Source organism: Peromyscus californicus, unplaced genomic scaffold, assembly GCF_007827085.1.
Source record: "Peromyscus californicus insignis strain IS unplaced genomic scaffold, ASM782708v3 Scaffold_4__1_contigs__length_199733344, whole genome shotgun sequence".
NCBI lineage: Eukaryota > Metazoa > Chordata > Mammalia > Rodentia > Cricetidae > Peromyscus > Peromyscus californicus.
Window position 1 is genome coordinate 52,236,476 of NW_026294562.1, and position 22,330 is coordinate 52,258,805.

Sequence of the window (22,330 nt, forward strand, 5' to 3'; positions counted from 1 at the left end):
ACTATTTTCACTGTCCATCCTGTCCTGATTGTCCTCTTCTCCTCCCTGCCAATGCTGGCCTATGGTTTTATTTATCTATATAAAATCTAGGGTCTACAAAGAGGAGAAATTATGGCGCACTCGTCCTTCTGGGTATGGCTTTTTTTCATCTAATGAGAAGCACCCACTTTCAAGCAAATGGCATATTTTGTTTTACTTTATGTCTGGATAAAATATCATATGTATGTATACCATATTTCCATTATCCAGTCATCTGCTGATGAATAGACAGGATCATTTCATAATGACATTATTGCTGCAGATGGTCTCACAAATGTTTCTTTGGTATATTGACTTAGAGTATTTTATTCATACACTCACCAATGGTGTAGCTGGGCCATATGTTAGGCATTTTTTTAACTCTCCACACCAACTCTCATGGTATTCACATTGTCATCAGTGTATAAGGGTTTCTTTTTATCTGTACCTTCAATAGCATTTGTTGTCATTTCTTTTCTTGTCGATGGCCTTTCTGACTAGATAGAGAGGGAATCTCAAAGCAATTTTAATTTGCATTTCCCTGGTGGTTTAGGATGCTGAACCTGCTTTCAAATACTTATTGAATATTTGTATATCATTTTTGGAGAACTGTCTTTAGTTTATTATGCCATTTATTGAATGGATGACTGGTTTTGTTGATGTCTATTTTCTGCAACTCTATATATTCTAGATGTAGATCTGTATAATCTATAATGAAAAAATATCTTTTCCCATTCTTTAAATTATATCTTTACTCCAGGAGAGTTCTATCATGACAGTTAGGGCTGATATCCAGAATATATAAAGAACTCAAGAAATTAGACATCAAAATACCCAACAGTCCAATTAAAAAATGGGCTATAGAGCTAAACAGAGAATTCTCAACAGAAGAAGCTCAAATGGCTGAAAGACATTTAAGGAATTGCTCAACATCCTTAGTCATCAGGGAAATGCAAATCAAAACGACTCTGAGATACCATCTTACACCTGTCAGAATGGCTAAGATAAAAAACACTGAAGACAGCTTATGTTGAAGAGGATGTGGAGCAAGGGGATCACTCCTCCACTGTTGGTGGGAATGCAAACTTGTACAGACACTTTGGAAATCAATATGGCGCTTTCTTAGAAAATTAGGAATCAACCTCCCTCAAGACCCAGCTATACCACTCTTGGGCATATACCCAAGGAATGCTCAATCATACCACAAGGACACATGCTCAACTTTGTTCATAGCAACATTATTTGTAATAACCAGGACCTGGAAACAACCTAGATGCCTTTCAACAGTATTTTTTTTTTTTTAAATACATCAGATTTCTTTGCTTATTTGGGGATCTTTTGTGTTTCATATGAATCTTAAGATCTCTCCCCCACCTCAAGTTCTGTAAAGAATGTCACTGAGACTCTGATTGGGGTTGTGTTGAATCTGAAGACCACTCTGGTAACAGTCATTTGCACAATAATAATTCTGTCAATACATAATCATAGGAGGCCTTTCCATTTATTAGTGTCTCCTTCAAGTTCTTTCTTTCCTTTCCTTTCTTTCTTTATTTTTATTTTTCAAGACAGGATTTCTCTGTGTAGGCCTGGCCATCCTGGAACTCACTCTGTAGACCAGGCTGACTTCCAACTCAGAGATCTACCTGCTTCTTCATCCTCCCTAGAGCTGGGAGTGAAGGTGTGTGCCACCACCACCCTCATGTTCTTTCTTTAGTGTAATGTCTTTATTGTAGATGTCTGTCTCTTCTGTGGCTAAGTTTATTCCTAAGGATTTTATTTTATTTTTAAGTTGATTTTATTTGTGTGTGTGTGTGTGTGTGTGTGTGTGTGTGTGTGAGAGAGAGAGAGAGAGAGAGAGAGAGAGAGAGAGAGAGAGAGAGAGACAGACAGACAGACAGACAGACAGACACACACACACACACACACACACACACACACACACACACAGAGTGTGAGAGAGAGAGAGAGAGAGAGAGTATTGATGGTGGCTAGTATGTGTAGAGAGATCAGAAGAAAACTTTCTACATCAGTTCTTGAGTTCTACCAGGTTGAGATAGGGTTGTTCATTGTTTCTGCTGCATCCTCCAGGCTGTGTAGCACACAAACTTCAGTACCAGCATCCTGTCTCTATGTGTATTGTCTCCCTGTAGGGATCCTCTGGATTGTATTTCTGCATCTGGCTTTTTGCATCGGTTCCAGGGATCAAACTCAGCTCACCAGGCTTGCATAGCAAATGTCTTTACCTCCTGAGGCATTTAACTGCCCTATTTACTATTTTTATTTTTAACTTTGGGTTGCTTAAAATTTTGGGATATCTTAAAAATTCATTGTTTGAGCCGGGCAATGGTGGCGCACACCTTTAATCCCAGCACTCAGGAGGCAAAGGCAGGCGGATCTCTGTGAGTTCAAGGCCAGCCTGGGCTACAGAGTGAGTTCCAGGAAAGGCGCAAAGCTACACAGAGAAACCCTGTCTCGAAAAACCAAAAAAAAAAAAAAAAATTATTGTTTGATAATTTCATACATGTATACAGTGTATTTTGATCATATAATCCTCCACTATCTTTCCAACTCTTCCCAAACTCCACCTTCCACATCCCCTCCCAACTTCCTGTCTTCTTTTTGTAGGTTACTGAGTCCAGTCTGTGCTGTCCTTTTGTTTATGGGTGTAGGGCTACCCACTGGCACATGGTCAAAATACTAGGGGCCACTTGTTGAAGAAAACCAGCTCTCCCTACCTCAGTACCCTTCAGCTGTCAAAGCTCCTCAGCTTCGTAAGCCCTTCCCTCATTTATATTGGAATTTTGACTGGTTTGATCCTGTATAGGTCATGAGTGGGCAACCACGGCCACTGTGAGTTCATCCGTGCAATGTCTCTTACGTGTGCAGTAGACACTGTTTTACAATAGTCCTTCCTAACCTCCAGCTCTTAAAGTCTCTCTACCTTATCTTCTACAATGTTCCATGAGCCATGCTGGGAGAGGCCACGACATAAACATTTTTTTTAGGGAGGAGTACTCCACAGTTACTTATCCTGCACTCTGACCAGCAGTGAGTGTCTCTGTTAATTGCCATTTGCTATAAAATGAAGCTTCTCTGAAAAGAGTTGAGAGTTGCACTAATCTGTCGATATAGAGACAAGCAATTAGAAGGGAGTATGATAATCTTTCCATCTAAAAACAAAACAAAACAACAGTAAAATGGGTTCTTGCCTAGGGTCTGTGACCTCTTCAGCCACAGGTTCTTAGCCAGGTTTACAGTACCAGGCATGAGTTCTAAACCATAGAGTAGGCCTTGAGTTTAATCAGAAAGCCATTGGCTACACCAGTAACATTTACATCATCTTGGCACCAATGGTAGATCTTGCCAGGTCAGTTATTGTAGCTCTCAGGGTTCATGGCTGCGTAAAACTGTTGACGATTTTTCTTACTTGGCAGTCCATATAGCACCTCTGGCACTTATGAATACCACTAACCTCTAGAGAGGAATTTCTCAGATCATTACTAGCTTCATTGATCATGCCCCTATGATTCAAGTGTATTGTGTCTTTAGCTACAGGGTCTTACTATCTAATTCTTGTGGGTAACTAAGAGCTATGACAGTAGTCTGTTTTATTTTGGGGTTTTATGAGACTTCTTTGACTGACAACTTGAATGGTGGGATACTCAACCTGGCAATGTACTTTTTGTTTGATAATCATTAATTCCTTATATAGTGGGGCTCCATTTAAACTCTTGTTTTGTATGTACATGTGGAAGATTCTAAAATAGCAAGTTTCTGTATGGCTGTTTCAAACATCCTTAGCATTAGTTATCCGTGCTCTATCCCACCTTCTTTCTGTACTCCCAAACCTCTCCCTTCTAAACCTTTCCCCCATCATATCTCCATCTTCTCTTCATACTACCTGTGTTCTGTTATCCTCCTTCCCTTCAGAGTCCCCCTCGCAATGACCTCTTTCTAGTTGCTTGGTTTCTAAAGGCCCTCAAAGTTAATCACACATATCTAAAGATCTAAAGCTAACCTCTGTAAATGAAAGAGCACATGAGATTGTCTTTCTGAGTCTGTGTTTCCTCACTAAATATAATTTTTTTCCAGTTCTAATTATTTATCTGAAAATTTTAAAAATTTATTTTTCTTTGCATCAAATAAAATTTCATTGTGCATATGTACTATACTGTCATGATTCAGTAATTAGTTTATGCGTATATGAGCTATTTCCATTTCCTAGCTATTGTGAATACAGCAGCAACAAGTAGGCAATGTAGTAGGTTGTAGAGCCCTTCCAGTCTATATGTCCAAGAGTGATATCGCTGGGTCATAGGGTAGTTTTATTTATAGACTTGTGAGGAAGCCTTCACACTGACTTTCATAGTGTTTGTGAGGAAGTCTTCACACTGACTTTCATAGTGTTTGTGAGGAAGTCTTCACACTGACTTTCATAGTGTTTGTGAGGAAGTCTTCACACTGACTTCCATAGTGTTTGTGAGGAAGCCTTCACACTGACTTCCATAGTGTTTGTGAGGAAGCCTTCACACTGACTTCCATAGTGTTTGTGAGGAAACCTTCACACTGACTTTCATAATGGTTCCACCAGTTTGTATTACCACTAACAATGAATAAAGATTTACCTTTTTCCATGTTCTTGCCAAAATTTCTTTTCATTTGATCTCTTGATGACAGTCATCTGACAAGGTGAGATGGAATCTCAAAGTAGTTTTCCTTTGCACAGCACATGCTGAGCTATTTCTCTGGCCCAAGTCAATTCTTAATTATACATAATGAGTTCATTATTTAATGTCAGGATTATTTCTGACATCTTTCTTCCTGTCGTTCAGAGGGACCAGGAGATGCCAAGAACAAAGGTCATTCAGGAGGTGACAGAAAGGAGCCATGTGTTTACCTAGGTGTGTGCTTTCATCTCCTAGTTCATGGTCAGATTCCTTCAGTCCAAAATCAAGTAAGGACTCTGTCAATGAAATGTAACATTGTGTCCTTGCCTAAGATGATCTACGTGATGCCTCAGACCTTAATGAACTCAGTTTGTCATCTATTGGACTCCCCTTATAGGCTTCTCATTCATTTTAAAAGCACCCCACATGAGTAACGAGACTGGACTTTCTAATTTTCATGACTCCTTTTGGTACTTTTTTCTCTGAGGAATCAAATGACAATAACCTGGTCCAGAAAGGGCATATTAGAGATGCAGGGTGCCAAATATGGCAGAATAGCAGGGCTGTTGACCCTCAGCCTGCACTAGATGATCTCCCTTCAAAATAAGCTCTGAAACTAGAGAATTCTAGCACTCCTCAGTGTCCCCACATCCTGCTGCAACGGGGGGCATTCAGGGTGGTATGGCCACAGAATGTCCCACATCCTTGACCAGGTATTTATGAAGCACCTTCTAGAACAAAGCCTGGCGCAATTGGAAATTTTAGGGTAGTACTCTGGAGAAACTCATGTTCTAGGAGAGAATAAAGGTTGTGACATGAGAGAATTGCATTAATGTGTCCATTGGCTCATTGATGACTTAAGAAAGCCACATTAACAATTTCTGGCAACTGAAAGTACTTTTCATACTTAATGGAATGTGAAAAAAATGAAAGACATGGAATCAAGTGACTTGTGTATGTACAGAAAAAAAAAAGCTACATAAAAAGAGACATTTCCTGTTTAAATGTTCTTTTATAAATTTAATGTTCCTCTACAATTTTAAACTTTAGTATTAAAAATCTTGCAAGTAAAATAAATAATCTCTAAGTGTTTGCAATTAAATGTTATAGGGATACCTCTGCTGTGTGGCATTTAAGAACAAAACAAAACACATTCCCATCTTCTCCACCATTCTGTAGATCTGGATTCTCCTTCCCCTATGAGGCTAGATCAACTTCAGACACATATATATAAGACCCCTTCCCCTTAAGCTCTTTTGAAGATCAGAAATGGGGTTGGGTATACTTTCACAGGACAGAGATTTCAGGAGAGGCCCCTGGACTTGGACACAAGTTAGATGCCTGTTATTAAAGCCATTGATGTATATTCTTCCCTAGGTGCTTTTCATGCTTTGGCTTTGTTGCTTCATGTTTAGACTCCCCACATGGCCGGCCCACTTCCCTAGCATCAATCCCTCCTCAAATTCTTCCATAGGGAAGAATTCAGGCCTTGGCTTTCCTGGGAGTCACCCTGCCCAGTCTGGCCCTTCCACACAGCACAGGAGGAGCCTCCAGGTTTCTCATGTCCTCTCTAACACAGAGACCCATACTCATCACCAACATCCTTCACCCCACCCACAAAGTGTTCCTGTAGGTGATGGCTTTCCCCTTGATATGTCTGTGTGTGTTCTGGGGGCTGAGAAGAGTGAAAGGGGTGCTGTGATTCTCTAAGAGAGATATATTACCCTCTCCCATCAGAAATGGGGCAGAAGTGAGAGCCTTGGTCTCAATGACGAGCCCACAGCAACTGAGAAAGACCCTTCCTCACACAGTGTTCTATTGTTTTGTACTGACTTGATTTTGGGAATACACCTGCATACCTTTATACTTCCAAAAAGGCTGAAGAGACACACAGTAGCACATCAGCCTGAAAGGATAGGAAGATAGATAGGGATAGAGAGCTCTGGGAGGTGGAAGAGAGAAGAAATGTTTCCTCTGCCTTAGGATCAGTGGGTGGCTTTTGTTTCTGTTTTTGTTTTTTGTCTGTCTGTCTGTTTGGTTGGTTGGCTTTTGGTTGTTGTTGTTGTTGCTGTTTTGAGACTAGATCTCATTCAGTAGATCAGGCAGGTGTCCAATCAACTATAAGGCTGAAGCTCATGTAATCCTCCTGTTTCAACCTCCCATATGCTAGGATTTCAGGTGTGAGCCATAACACCGGGCCACAGGGGAGACTTAGGAGAGGACAGCTTAAATTTGGAGACACTCAGGAAATGAGGGAGATGAACATATGCTCAGAGAATACAGGAGTGAGCTCCAGGAGGCCACTCTTGGAAGTGCTGTCTTCTCCAGCTGGGCATTCCCAGAACACCTGGAAGACTTGGGAAAGGACTCTACTGGGTGGGGCCTGCTTCTGGCCTTTGAGAAGTCTGCAGCCCTTTCCCCTCACTGTCTGAAGAAAGAAGGTGCATGTGTGCAGAGGACTCAGAGACGCAATACCTTTGTGAGACTAGATGCTCTGCTTCTTTAAAAAGACAAAAAGCACAGAGTTGTGGGACATAAACAAGCTACAGTGGGACATAAACAATCAACATCCTTAGGATGGTGATTGACGAGAAGTGGGTGCTATGTACATGTCAGCTGCTCCCCATTATTTTGAGAGAATCGAGCAGTGTGTTTGTCATAAATCCCCAGTGACTACCAGGAACCGAGAGCATCAGAGAAACCCAGTGTCCCGGTTCCGGGTTTCCCTCCTTAGCTTGATGCCCAGAGATGGCTCCATGACTAGAAAGGAACCCTATGGCCTGGACTCTAGTGGGCCATGTGGACCTGGTGCCGACCCATGTGCAAGCCCCACAGTTTTCTACTTGAGCCTTTTGCTTCTTGTCAACTCCCTTCTCCTTGCTGCATCTGAGTCATTCTGAGTGGGAATATTACAATCATCTCCATTTCCTCAAGTCCAGGCTTGATGTGCCTTCCTGGTCCTTACCTCTAGCTTCTTCCAGTTCCTAGGCCACAGTGACTCTTCCTCAGCATTTCTTTCTCGACATTTTTCAAGACCTTCATCCCTTGCCATTTCCTTCTTCTTCATGCTCCTTGAAGCTCCATGAAGCGCCTTGTTCATTTCTCATACAGTAATAGCATATATGAAATACTTAATAAATGACAGTGTGATTTCCAGGAAGCAGAATTGGTTGTTTTGTAGTAAATACTCTAATTATATTACTTGTTTTTAATTCTAAGTTTGATTAGGTAGCAAATTCCATTAAAGTTTTGAAGTTTGGTAAAGGAAGCAATCAGACCCAACTAAATCCAGATGACATCTAGGCCGCTAACTTTTACTTTGCTGAGCAAGTCTGGTTTTGTTGTTTCTGTGTGTATGGTTTCAGGGCTGACCACTTTGTATTGGGTAACCATAAGGGAGCTCATCCCTGGGAAAGGTAGATTTATTAAATGACAGTGTGATTTCCAGGAAGCAGAATTGGTTGTTTTGTAGTAAATACTCTAATTATATTACTTGTTTTTAATTCTAAGTTTGATTAGGTAGCAAATTCCATTAAAGTTTTGAAGTTTGGTAAAGGAAGCAATCAGACCCAACTAAATCCAGATGACATCTAGGCCGCTAACTTTTACTTTGCTGAGCAAGTCTGGTTTTGTTGTTTCTGTGTGTATGGTTTCAGGGCTGACCACTTTGTATTGGGTAACCCATAAGGGAGCTCATCCCTGGGAAAGGTAGCTAATTCTCCTCCCTTCCCAGCAGTCAGTAGTTGCATGTAGTTCTATGTCTCAATGAGGGAACATCATAGATTTTTCTCCCTTACCTGTTAACGTGTCCATTGATATTGCCATTGTTCTGGCTTTGTTTATGCAGCCATTCCTTAGGAGAGTCTGTTTCACAGCCCATTCCCCTCAATTCCAACTCTTTTGTAAACTCTTTCTGCTCCCTCTTTCGAAATGTTTCTGAGCCATAGATGCAGGAGTTATGTAGATGTGTCCATGGGGGCTGGGCTCCCCCATGATCAGTTGATCTGTGCATGTGTCCAGGTGTGGTTTTCTGTGATGGTCTCCATCTGCTGTAAAGAGAAGCTTCTTTGATGAGGAGTGGTAGCTACACTTATATCTGAAGACTTGAAGGGAGGAACCACAAACAAGAGAGAACTGGAAGCATCTGTCTTTCTGGGCCTGGGTTACCTTACTCAATATAATCTTTTCGAGGTTCATCCATTACCTGCAAAATTCATGCTTTCACTTTTATTTAGTTGAATAACATCCCATTGTGTACATGTACCACATTTTCATTATCCATTCATCTGTTGAAGGACATTTCCTGGCTACTCTGAATAGGGTAGCTATGAACATGTTGAGCAACTATCTGTGGAGCAAATATCTATGGAGTAATATGTGAGTCCTTTGGGCATATGTCCAAGAGTGGTATAGCTGGGTCATATAGTTTTTTTCAGGATTCTTCATACTGATTTCCAGTGTGGCAGCACCAAATTGCATTCCCACCAATGAATGAGGGTTCCTCTTTCCCCCACAACATTACCAGCATTTGTTGTCAGTTGTCTTGTTGATCTTAACTGTTCTGACTGGAGTGAGATGAAAGATGCTTTGTCAGCCATACATCTGACAGAGGATTAATATTTAAAATACACAAAGAATGAAAAAAAAAACAGAATCATCAAAGAGTGTATGAAAAAGCCATATGGTTACTCTGCCCAGAATGCAACAGCACATCCTTGGCAGATACTGGTGAGTCCTGCTGGTGCAAATAGCAAAGATTGGCTAGAGGCTAACCCATAACCACATCTAGCTGATTCTTCGTGGAAGACTTTTTTTTTTTTTTCTGCCTGGGGAGGTGTCTACTCTTGTTGTTTTTCTAACTGGTCATGTTGTCAAACTATCTTCTAAATGTGCATATTTATGCCGTAGATAATACTGCACTCAGCCTTCATCAGAGAACTGTTTGCAACAGTAGTTAATACAGAATCTATAACGTGATGACAGACACTTAGCCCTCAATATGATACCCATTTCATCCCCTCCCAGGCTCAGGGGACATCCTGGCAGAGAGGGTGGAAACAATGTATTGTCTGTCGATGTCTTTATGTGTTCTGAAATGAATACCTGGTCAGATGAATAAGTGGCAGAGGGGGTTTCTCATTCTATCGGTCTTCTATTCTCTTTGACATTTTTTCCTTTCTGCACTTTTAAAATTTCAAGTCATTCCATCTGTCAGTTTTGGTCTAACTTCCTGAGCTGTCCTGGCCTATACCTGGTCACTATTTCCTCTCTGTTTTCCTGTTACTAGTTTCTATTTCAGGACTTATGTTATGGTCTTTGTTGTATTTTGAAATGATTTTTGGGAGGATGTGGATTATTTATCTTGTTTTGTGTTCTACACACATTGCAATTTTTTGAGCCCAAATTTATTAATTTTTTTCCCTCTGTTACGTATTTTGACACAATAGTTGTGTGGCTGTAGATGAATGTTTTATCTTTGACTCTTCTAATATATTCCATTGCTTAGATCTCTTTTCATACCAATGCCATGCTGGTTTCAGTGCCTACCATAGCTCAGAAGTTCAATTGGAAATAAGATATCACGACACCTTTAGTACTGTTCTTTTTGCTATGGGTTGTTTAGGATAATCAGGGGCTTTTACATTTCCATTCAAATTTGGTTGTTTTTTTTTTTTTCTATTTCCCTAAAGATTACTTTTTGGAGTCTTGTTGGTAATTTCATTGAATGTGTAGCCTTTTTCAGTAATATGAATATTTTAACAATATTTATTTTGCTGATTCATGAGAATAGGTATTTTTCCTAACTTCTAATGTCTTATCCATTTTCTTCCCTCAAAGTTGTGAAGGTTTCATTGTGGGAGTCTTACACCTCTTTGTTTAGCTGACTGTCGCATTGACACAGTCTACACTCACCTAGAGATAGTTTCAGTGAGGTCTTGTCTACGTTGGCTGGTCCTGTGTGCACGTCTGTGGGAGGCTGTCTTAATGAGGTGAATAGATGTGGGAAGTCCCAGACACTATAGGCAGCACCCTTTCCTTGGCAGAGAGCCCTGAACTGCATGAGTGAGAAATCAGCCTGAGGACAACCAGATGAGCAGTGAGAGGATATGCCTTTGTTACTTTCTGCTCAGGACTATGGTGTGGTGTAACCAACTGCTCCAAGCTCCTGTAACTGTGACTACACCACAGTTATGGGTTATAACTCAGAAATGTGAGGTAAAATAAACTTTTCCTCCTTTAGGTTTTTTTTGGTCAGGATATTTTATCACACAACTAGAAATGAATATAGGACAGGCACATTTGTAGATATTTGTTTTGAATGGCACTGCATTCTTAAATTCCCTCTCAGTGTGTTCCTTACGGGTGCATGGAGATGCTGCTGGTTTTTTTTTTTTAATATTTTTTTTAGGTTTATTTATTTTATGTACACAAATGTTTTGTCTGCATGTACGTATGTGCAACAGGTGCCTGTCTGGGGCCCTTAGAGGTCAGATCCTCTGGAACCCGAGTTACAGATGGTTTGAGCCACCATGTGGGTGCTGGGAATCGAACCTGGATCTTCTGTAAGAGTAGTCAGTGCTCTTAACCACCAAGCCATCTCTCCAGCCCGGGTTTTTTTTTTTTATGTTCTGTCTCACATTCTAATACTTTCCTAATAGAGTGTCTTTGATCCAAGAGTTTTCTGGTAGAGTCTGTTTTAATTATCATCTTCAGACAGGGATAACTTGATTTCTTCCTCTGTTATCTGTAGCATATTTCTTTCTATGCTGCTTTTCTTAACTGAAAATTCAGGCAACTCTAGTAGTTAGTTTTTGGTTGCTGTGATAAAGTTCTCTGACAAGAAGCAGGTTAGGGAGGAATGGGTTTATTCTGGTTTAAAGTTCAGAGTGACAGAGTCATCAGGGCAGGGAAGAGATGTTAACAGGCAAGGACGACACAGCAGCAGGGACAGGAAGCTGACTGGGCACATGTTCATCCACATGCATGGAGCAGGGACAGGAACATGTTCATCCACACACATGGAGCAGGGACAGGAAGCTGACTGGGCACATGTTCATCCACACACATAGAGCAGGCACAGGAACATGTTCATCCACAGGCATGGAGCAGGGACAGGAAGCCGACTGGACACATGTTCATCCACAGGCATGGAGCAGGGACAGGAAGCCGACTGGGCACATGTTCATCCACACACATGGAGCAGAGAAGGGAAACATGATGTGGGACCAAGCTTTAAAACTTCAAAGCCTCTGGGAAGGATGTCTTTCTCCCAGCAACACATCACCGTCTAAAGCAGTGGTTCTCAACTTCTGGGTCCCAACCCCACTCACAGGGATCACACATCACATACCCTGCATACCAGATATTTACATTACAGCTCATAACAGCAGCAAAATGATAGATATGAAGTAGTAATGAAAATAATTTTGTGGTTGGGGATCACTACACATGAGGAATTGTATTAAAGGGTCACCGCCTTAGGAAGCTGGAGCACCACTGTCTTTAAGTTTCCGTAGCCTTCACAAACATCTCCACAAACTGGGGACCAAGTGCTCAAATGCTCAAGCCTGTGGGAGACATTTCTTACACTCTGACACCACAGGCACCCCAGTGAACAGCTCTTAGCACATAGACACACTTCTCTCTTTCCTTATTATTAAAGGAAATGTTTTACTTTTCTTGTGTCAGAATTCTGTTGTTGTTGTTGTTGTTGTTTTGAATTAAGTTTGACCTAAGAAACATTTATTATGTTTGCCATTTCCTTTGATTGCTGTCTTCAGCAGGACGTTTTGACATTAAGGAAAGTATCTTAAAAACAAAACAAAATCCCCCCAAAAAACCGAAAACCAACCAAACAAACAAACAAAAAACCCTTTGTAGTTGGTCAAAGCCCTTCTCCTCATATGAGACGATCCTATGATTTCTTTCCCTGAACCTATTTACATGCTGAGCTCTCTTGATTGAGTGGCATATGTGGAAGCAACTTTATTTCCTAATTCTTGTAGACACAAAGCCCTAGAGGCAGCAGGGCTGAGAGCACACCCCAGTCTCAGAGCCCCCAGCAGTATAATCACAAGGATGCTAAACAGAGCCCTTCTCCAGAGAGGGGACTCAGGCCTGGCAAGGAAGAGACACTTTCCTTTCTTCGTCTCACTTCAAGATTGTGTGGGAGGCAGCTGAGGGTGTGTGTCCTAGAGTAGAGGGTAGCAGGCCTCTTCAGCCCCCCAGTTTTAAAAGATCACAAAAAGGAGAATTGGTATTTGCAATTAATTTAATGAAGTAGAAAGAAATGCCTTTGAGATTCCAACAATTGTCTTGCACTTTATAGGAAGAAAGATAAAATCAAGAAAGAAAGGTTACGGTTTGTGATATCAGCTGCTGGCCTGTGACCATCAGTCCTGTGAGCCAAAGATCTCAAGGCGTTCAGGCCTCCTCTGGGCAGTCTTCACTCTCATATATTGCTTCCTGAAAAACAAATGAGGAAGTGCCTCAGATTTTGAACTTTGACTTTAGAGCCCAATATTGAAAAGAAAAAGATTTTCTTGTTTTTTTTGTTATTATTTTTCAATATTTTCAATTACTATTCAATATTTCAGAAAGTTCCAGGAGAAAAATCTGGCTAGGTACATGTTTAAGAGACAAGGAGTCATGAGACCAACAGTTTTGGGATCTTTCTCCTAAGACTCCCCCTTGATTACCTCTCCCCTCGGATTTCCAAATTCCCTGAGCTGTTGCCATGGGAACTCACTCTATCCATTCTGAAGCTAGAGGTGCCTGTGGTTGAAGGTGGTTGATGACCCTTAATTTGAACTGCTCTGCTAGTGTTCTCTCAACACTTGCACAACTGATTTAAGAGAAAGAGGGTGACTTTGAAAAATTCCTCAATGATCTAAAAAAATGGGATATATTAGAACCAAGTAGAAAGCCGATAACAGTACTGTTAGGCCCCATGTATTACTGTGGTTTTAGTTAAAACTGGACATATTCCTAAGATTTGGCACACGTGGGATGCTTAAAAGGGAACAGGGACACTTTAGATAAATTTTTGGAGCTTTATGTTTATACTTGAAAAGATTACATATTATTCCATTGACTTGTTGTTGTTGTTGTTTCTTCTTTTTGATTGTTCGAGACAGGGTTTCTCTGTGTAATTTTGGTGCCTGTCCTGGAACTTCCTCTGTAGACCAGGCTGGCCTTGAACTCACAGAGATCCACCTGCCTCTGCCTCCTGAGTGCTGGGATTAAAGGCCTGCACCACCACCATCTGGCTGACTTGTTTTTGTTTTTGTTTTTTTTTTAAAGAGACCATTAGTCATGATGTTCTTAAAACTCTGGTCTTCTCCACTTGTTCTTTATTGCTGCCAAATGAAAGGGTCCATGATCACCAACACAAAGCAGGACTTCCTGAGAATCAAGTGTATTTTTCTCTGACTAAAAATTTGAGGTGTTTCTCTGTGTCATGGTGTGCTTATGTATGTGTGCACGTGTGTGTGTGTGTGTTCGTGTGTGTGTGCGTGTGTGTCTGCACCTGTATTTGTGTGACTTGGAAGTAATGGATAAGAGAGTGATCTCTTGGTGAGCTCCTTCATTTTTGTTTTTCTTTCATTATTTTAAAGTCTTCAAAATAAGATGGAATATCAACTGTGTCTTTCAATGGCTTTCTTGAATAAAATGTCACCACTAAATCAAGCTATATCATTCAAAAATTGTACATAGATATGTTTTGCTTTGACCTTATTAGTCACAAAGTTGGAACCTGGTTTTTCCTCATTAGTGGAAATATATATAGTTATATAATGCAAAAAGGGGGAAAATCAATAATTACCACCATCGTGTGCACATTTTTCAGAGTCTCTTCATTCTGGTCCAGGAAACATTGTTTGAACTTGGTCACAGCATCTTTATTGTAAGGAAGACTTACGGCTTCTTCTATGGTGGCATGATAATCATCCACAGAAACAGATGGGTCAAGTGTACTTTCAATAATATTATCCATCATGCTGCAGCCAGAAGAACCTGGAAAGACATGGCATTCATCGATGGAGGTTTGAACTCAGTAGGGGTTACCTCTCATGACAATCATGTTCTTGAGTACAAGTGGCAACACAGATTAGCAAAGGTCATGGGGCACTGCCAAATCTGGGACAGAAAATGCAGGCTGTGAGATTCCACTTAGAAACCGCCAACTGCCCCTGACATCCCAGCACCAGCACAAAGAAGCCAAACCCCACACAGCCTTCACTGACAAGGACACTGAAGAGACGGCAGGCCGATGTGCTGGGCAAGGGAAGCGTTTGGGTCTTGGTCTCGTCAAAGCCTGCCGCATTTTGTCACTATTTCAAGAACATCGTGGAATATGTTCAAACGTCTTCTAACTATCACATCTAGAATATCCACTTTGCTCTGTTAACTCTAGCATCTGCATCACAAAGCCACTTAAACAGAAACTCTAGTACTTGAAGTGACCCCATGCAGAAAATGGATGCAGACTGCAAGATTCCTTTAGGTCCTGAAATCTTGCCTCTAACAAGCCAACAAGGGAAGTCAAACTTCACACAACCTTTGCCAGCGATGACACGCAAGAAATGAGAAGCTTTATTCTGATGGGACACAGTGAAGAGTTGTCTTTCTTTTTTCTAGCCATGATCTATCTCACTCAGTGCTATTTTGTGAACCCCGTGAAGTATTTTAAAAGTTTATAAATATTGCATCCAGAATATTATCCATTGGCACCATTAACTCTGTCATCTGCATCAAAAAGTATCATAAAATATAACTGTTTGCACTTGAAGTGATGTCATTTGGTCACCCAGTGGAAGAGAAAGAGTGAGGAAGTAGATTCAAATGAACTAGTTTTATGAACTAGGTAGATTCAAATGAACTAGGTTAGCCTAAGGCTAACCCTGATTTTACTATCAAGTTAACTGAGAACTCCACTTTCTTGTCATGTTGCACCAACCTCTCAGATAAGTGAAGTAGAAACATAAACAATGCAAATTATACAAAGCCTATTACACGTGTGACATGTTTGTACTGACTACATTCTCAGGGACAAAGCTTTACTTCGGTCGTTACTTCAAGTGGACTTGGAGAATATGAACTGTCCTCCCCACCAGCAGGACTAGGAAGTAAATGGCCCGACATAAAGGGGTCAGAACAACCTTTCACACGTCTGTTTTGTGGCTCACAAACTGTTTGCTCCTAGGTCACACGGTGCAATTTGAGAAGTAACTCCTTCCACAGTTAAAGAGATTCATGAGTACAATTTCAGGACACCCATTTAGGTCCAGTGTCATTTATAACCTCCCCATTTCCTGTAAAATATCTCATATCCAAATCCAAGACCTGCCATGGATCTCAGGAGAACTGTTATCACCCTGGGCCCTCCTGCATGGTAATGATACATCACATGAGGCTCCAGCACTGGGACCAAACCCACATCAGTGGTACCTCTTTGATTGTCTGAATTAGTGTTGAGTTTTAGGGCTATTGCATGAGACACTTTGTACCACTGTTGACTCGTGCTGGGGCTCAGGCACTAGGACTTCTTCCTGTAGAACAGAAACAATGTGTGGTCCAAAAGCAGCCCACCCTTCCACAGAACTCACCACCGGCATAGCAGCAAACGGGGATGGCGGCCAGCATGAAGACCACTACCAGCTTCATGTTGAGGCAGCCCTTGTGGGTTGGTCTTTGATACGAGATGGAGATCAGGGAACTTTCTGGAGTTGAGACCTCAGCACTCCTCTATTTATTTCTTGGGCAGCCACCTCAGTGTCATGCAGGAAATAAGAACGCCAAGTCATAGGAGCAGCGTGGCACTGTACCAGACAACATGAGAGAACAGGAAGCAGAGTCAAGGAAGCCTATGATTTGTTTGTATAAGACAAGAAAACAAATTAGTGAGAACCAGACTCTGAGAATTAAAGTATGACGTATGACAGTAGGTAACTTTCCAGAAGAGCTTCCAAAATTAATGCAGATTGCAGCACTATAGTTTGATTTTTAAAAAGATATTCTCTTCCTCCTTTATACCCCCCTCTCCTTCATTTTCCCTCTTCAGCTTGTCTTCTTCTTCTTCATCTTCTCATCCATTCTTTCTTTTTTCTCCTTCATCTTTCTTCATTTATGTCCTTTTCTTTTTCTTTAACCTTTATTTTCCATATATATAATATAAATTTACTCAAGGGTGTGATGGGGAGGCAGACTCACTAATTCAAAGCAGGGTAGACGAGCTGCGGACCCGCTGCTGATCCAGCTCCCGTTCTCCTCAAGGTCAGTGGTGACCAACTGCAAGCCGCTTTCCGCTGCCTGACCCTGTCTCCTCACCCCAAGAGAAATCGACCCCTCTCTCCTCCTCCTCAGCGATCACATACACAGACAAGACCAGGACCACAGAGTCAAATACCCCAAAAGCCATTGGTTGAATGGAATGAATTCCCACAACACCACTGATGTAGACCGTGATAGTCTCCAACTCATAGAGACCTGCCTGCCTCTGCCTCCTGCGCGGTGGGATTAGGAGGCCCAGCCTAGCTCTACTTGAAGTTTTATTTTACTTATTTTATTTTTTTAATTTTTGTCATCAATTTTTATTCTATAAACATTTTTATTATCTACATACTCATGGCTGTGGTTTTAATAGTTATCTGATATTCTACAGTATGGAGAACATATTTTAAATATACTTGCATGCTTCCAAAATCCCCCTCTTTCCTTCTCCCACCCCCTAGCCTCCCCCTCCCAACCCACCCCTTACCCCCCAACCCCCACCCTAAGAAGGCAAGGCCTCCCATAGGGAGGCACATCTAGTAGAGGCAAGTCCAAGCCCTTCCGGCTGCCTCAAGGCTTCATGAGGTGTCACATCACAGGTAGTGGGCTCCAAAAAGCCCACTCATGCACCAGGGATGGATTCTGATTCTACTGCCAGGGGAGCCCCCAAAGCAGATCAAGCTACACAATTGTCTCGCCATGCAGAGGGCCTAGTCCAGTCCCATGCAGGCTCCACAGCCATTGATCCAACTTGCATGAGTTCCCACTAGTTTGGTTTCATTGTCTCTTCAGGTTTCCCCATCATGATCCTGATGCACTTGCTCATAGAATCCCTCTTCTCTCTCTTTGACTGGACTCCTGGAACTCTGTCTAGTGATTGGCTGTGGATCTCTGCATCTGCTTCCATCAGTCATTGGAGAAAAGCTCTGCAATGACAGTTAGGGTATTCACCGATCTGATCACTGGGGTAAGCTAGTTCAGTTCAGGCACCCTCTCCACTATTTCTAGTAGTCCAAGCTGGGGTCATCCTTGGGGAATTCTGGCAACTTCCCTATCACCGGGTTTCTCTCTATCCCCATGATATCTTCTTCTATCACGGTATCTCTTTCATTGCTTCCCCACTCCATCCCTGTTCCAGCTTGACCATCCCATTATTTTCAATTTTAAGCAGCTTCATTTTGTTTACACCTGTTTTTGATGGTTCCAGTAGCTAGGATCAGTGCACAACTACATACCCTTTTTCCAGGTTTTCCTGTTGACCCTCTTCTTTGAATTCCAGAGGAAGGTTATTGCCTTTTGATCCTTACTGAAGAGTCATATGAAAAGTCATTTCATTACATTAACATTCATTGTTCATTCCAGACAGCTAAACATAGTTTTCCCTCTGTATTAAAAGTTTAGGGTGTCACTTTTCCTGAATCAGAGGACACTGTCAACTATTAGGGCTCCTTGTTGCTTTATGGGAGGGAGGAATGATGGGTGTATGGTGAGTGACTGCGTGACTCATGCAGATGTGACTTCAGATCCTGGGGACAACATCTGCTCATGACTTACTCTAGAGCAGCTATCATGGCTCTCTGAGCTTCCTTTTATCTATGGTAAAGTGAGTATAGATAAAACTCTGCTGAAGTTTTATCAGGACAGCAGATACAGCATGTAAATAACCTTTCCACATTACCTAAACAACCACTAATTTGTGGGAGTTTTCCAGTGCTGAAACTATGGACATTAGTATGACAGTCCCTCAAACTAAAAAAAAAACAAAAACAAAAACAAAACAATTACTATGAAATCCAGCTAGATCACTTGGATATATAATGGAATGGCATGCACATCCATAATTATTATAGTATTAGTCAAAATAGCCAAGCTATAGAAGCAGCTGAGCTGTCCATCAGAAGATAACTAGACAAATAAAATATGGTATGTATACATAATGGAGTTTTATTCAAAGGAGAATGGAATTATGTCACTTACATGGAAATAAATGGGCCAGGATATTATCAAGTTAAACAAAATAGTTGAACTCAGAAATACAAATATCATGATTTCTATAATATATACACTATGTATGTATGTATGTATGTATGTATGTATGTATGTATGTAATTTGTATGACATGAAAGTAGAGGAGGAACTATTTGTGGTGAGGAAGGGAAAGGAGGGTATTGATGGGACCAAATGACCAAAGTAAAATGATGCATGTATGTGAAAGGTCATAATGAAATTCATTGTTTTGTAATCACCTAAAAATTCAGGTTACATAAAAAGAAGCAGGCTATCACAAGAAGAAATATTCCGAAAAAACATCAAGTAGGAGTTTTCATCCATACATCAAAATATACATCTGTCTGTTGTGGAAGACATATTTAAGGGACATCGCCTATGCACTGCAACCTGTGTTGAATGCACACTGAGTTTGAAGAATGCTTTGGTCCAGGTTTTGTGTAGGTCACTTTTTAATTTGAGAGTCTATATAACCCTACCAATAAATGTAAGATTTCAGAGAGAGTTATGTGTGGGAAGAACAATACTTTATCAACAGGAACAGTGGCACCATGGATTGAGGACAGTATCCTGTACAGAGCACAGGGCAGCATTTTGGAGAAGGTACTGTTGTCTTGAAAAAGTGGATAGTGATACTGTGGAACAAATTTGGGAATGGCTTCTAGACGGAGGGGATAGGATAGAATATACTTAAAGGAAAAATGTCACTTGCTAATATCCAAAATGGTGGAGGAGGTAGGGATTTTGAAACCAATAGTAAGAAAGGATGTATGTGGATAGTGACACCTGAATGTGTCACATTGAGGTAGTGACACAGTGAGAAGAAAAACAAAATTGGTTCCAGTATAAAAAAAGAAGGAAAAAATGTGTATGTGAGCCAGAAAGAGAAAACCCATTCTTTTTTTTTTTTTTTTGGTTTTTCGAGACAGGGTTTCTCTGTATAGCTTTGCACCTTTCCTGGGACTCGCTTTGGAGACCAGGCTGGCCTCGAACTCTGCCTCCCGAGTGCTGGGATTAAAGGCGTGCGCCACCACCGCCCGGCGAGAAAACCCATTCTTAATGACCTATGAATGTTTTATTTAATGTCATAATCATTTGTGACATTGTGTTCCCATCGTTAAGCAGGAGCAAAAGCCAAAAATGAAATTGATTTATCTAAGCACATTAAGTGTAGGCATGCATCCTTATGTGTGTACTTTTTTTTTTTTTTTTTGGTTTTTCGAGACAGGGTTTCTCTGTGTAGCTTTGCGCCTTTCCTGGGACTCACTTGGTAGCCCAGGCTGGCCTCGAACTCACAGAGATCCGCCTGGCTCTGCCTCCCGAGTGCTGGGATTAAAGGCGTGCGCCACCACCGCCCGGCCCTTATGTGTGTACTTTTATCTCATTGTCCTTGGCCAGGGTCATCCAATCCAAAGTCAAGTGACAGTGATATGTAATATTGTCTCTTTGCCCAATCCGTAACTGGGCTGTTCCTGTTTCCCAAGTCCTTTCCAGTGGACCTGTCTTGTTTCCAGATGAAATAAGACCCCTTAAAATGTTCCTCACTCATATGTAAAATTCTTCATATGAGACACAGCTGTCTACAAAGTAGAGACCATCTTTTCTTTAACCTGAATGTTTTCTCAGGACACTTGATGCAGATTTTTATGTGAAAAGCCAAATATCAACGATTCAACCCATAAAAGACTCATTTGAAAATTTGTGAAGCCAAATGGCTCAACACAATAGTGCTGTTGATAGGTCTCCCTTTCCAAAGGTGACTCTGTTCAAACTTCCCAACAGTTCAGAGTTTGGAGAATTCTAGCATCCTTCAATGTCCCACTCTCTGGGACAAATATTTATGGATCTCAGCCTAGTCTAAAGCACTGTACTCTTTAAATTGTTTCTAGGTTGTACATTGCATGAGTTTGTGTTTTGAGAGATAAATAAAATATTTGATGAGGGACAATCATATTTATATGACTATTGGTCCCTGTAAGACTTGAGACATAAACATTTTGGGCACATAGCAGTCCTAGCCATGCTTAATAGAAGGAAGTAATATTGTGTGTGAGACATTTTTTCCCAATGATTCATTCAGTGTCAAAACATACATGCATATAAAAGAAAGTATTATCATGCTTAAATGATATCTTCAGGTTTTCTGATTATAAGTTCCAGATATGTATCTGCTTCACAGTATTTGGGATCATGATAAAACACATTTTATTACTGCATCTTGTTCTGTGGTCCTGTAAGCCCGGTCCACACTTACCTACCAGGCATCATAGATCTTCCTCATATATGCCTTTGTGGATGAACTTCTTCATTAGACAGATATAGAGTTCACAAACCAGGCTATGGGTTCTTACTCAGACCAGATATTTCAGGAGATACATCTGGACATTGATACTCTTGAATGACATTAAGATGTCCATTGTTGAAGTCATAGAGACCATCTTTGTGTTCATATCAATCCTGGCATGTGTGTTTCTTAGCTATGGGGTTCATTGTTTAGACCATCTCTATCATATTCAACATTGGCCATCCTTTGGTATCTAAAGGCCCAGGTCTCCAATCTGTAAGTTATTCAACCCAAGCCAGCCCAGTTACACAAAACAGGAAGAAGCTCCATGTCTATCATGTCCCTCTTTAACTCAGAGATCCAGCCTGACAGCCATACACACGTCCTCAGGGTTATTCCTGTTGTATTATCTTACAGATGGTTTGAGTCTCCCATTTGTGTGAATTCATATAGGCACCAGGGCTTGGGATGAATTTGAAAGAATGTGAGAATCCTCTCAGAAAGGGTTAGCTTTTCCCTTCTGACATGGGGTTGGAGAAAGAGTGCATTCAGCCTCAGTGTTAGGCTCATGACACAAGAAATGTCTCCCACCCCAATACACACACTGTGCTTTATATTTCAGCTAACTCAATGATGAGACTTGAGTCTTTTTAAGCTTCAGAGACGTCTGCATAGAGACACATGCAGTACCGTATGAGCCTGATTGGACAGGGAAAAGTCAGGTGTGAATAAAAGTTTCTGGGAAGACACAGGAGTGAGCAGGAGCTTTCTTTGAAAGAATAGACATTTTCTGACTCCAAGGACTATGACAGGCTTGTTTGTCTATTTGCTTGCTTGCTCTGACAGTGCCTCACTATGTGACATAGGGTGACTTTGAACTCAGGACAACCCTACTGTTTCACTCTCTAAAGTGTTGGGTGTCAGACTTTAGTCACCTCAGCAAGCCTCAGTAGAGACTCTGAGCAGAGAAATGTAGGGAAAGTTTCAGAAAACCCAGGAAGTGAGAAAGCCTTCATAGGTTACTTGAAAAGAACTGGAAGGGGAGGGTCTGAGAGAGGGGACTTCAGCTGACAGATGTGTA

The 22,330-nt window shown here is 41.2% G+C and overlaps 1 protein-coding gene across 1 annotated transcript; it reads right to left on the bottom strand.

The window, feature by feature from the left end:
- Positions 1–13,050: 13,050 nt before the first annotated feature.
- On the bottom strand, positions 13,051–16,501 carry Scgb2a2 (secretoglobin family 2A member 2). The gene is made up of 3 exons (XM_052760680.1): positions 16,295–16,501; positions 14,512–14,702; positions 13,051–13,151 (listed from the first exon to the last, which is right to left on the bottom strand). The coding sequence occupies exons 1-3, from the start codon at positions 16,350–16,352 to the stop codon at positions 13,110–13,112; spliced, it is 291 nt and encodes a 96-aa protein (XP_052616640.1). The 5' UTR covers positions 16,353–16,501; the 3' UTR covers positions 13,051–13,109.
- Between the last annotated feature and the right edge of the window lie 5,829 nt (positions 16,502–22,330).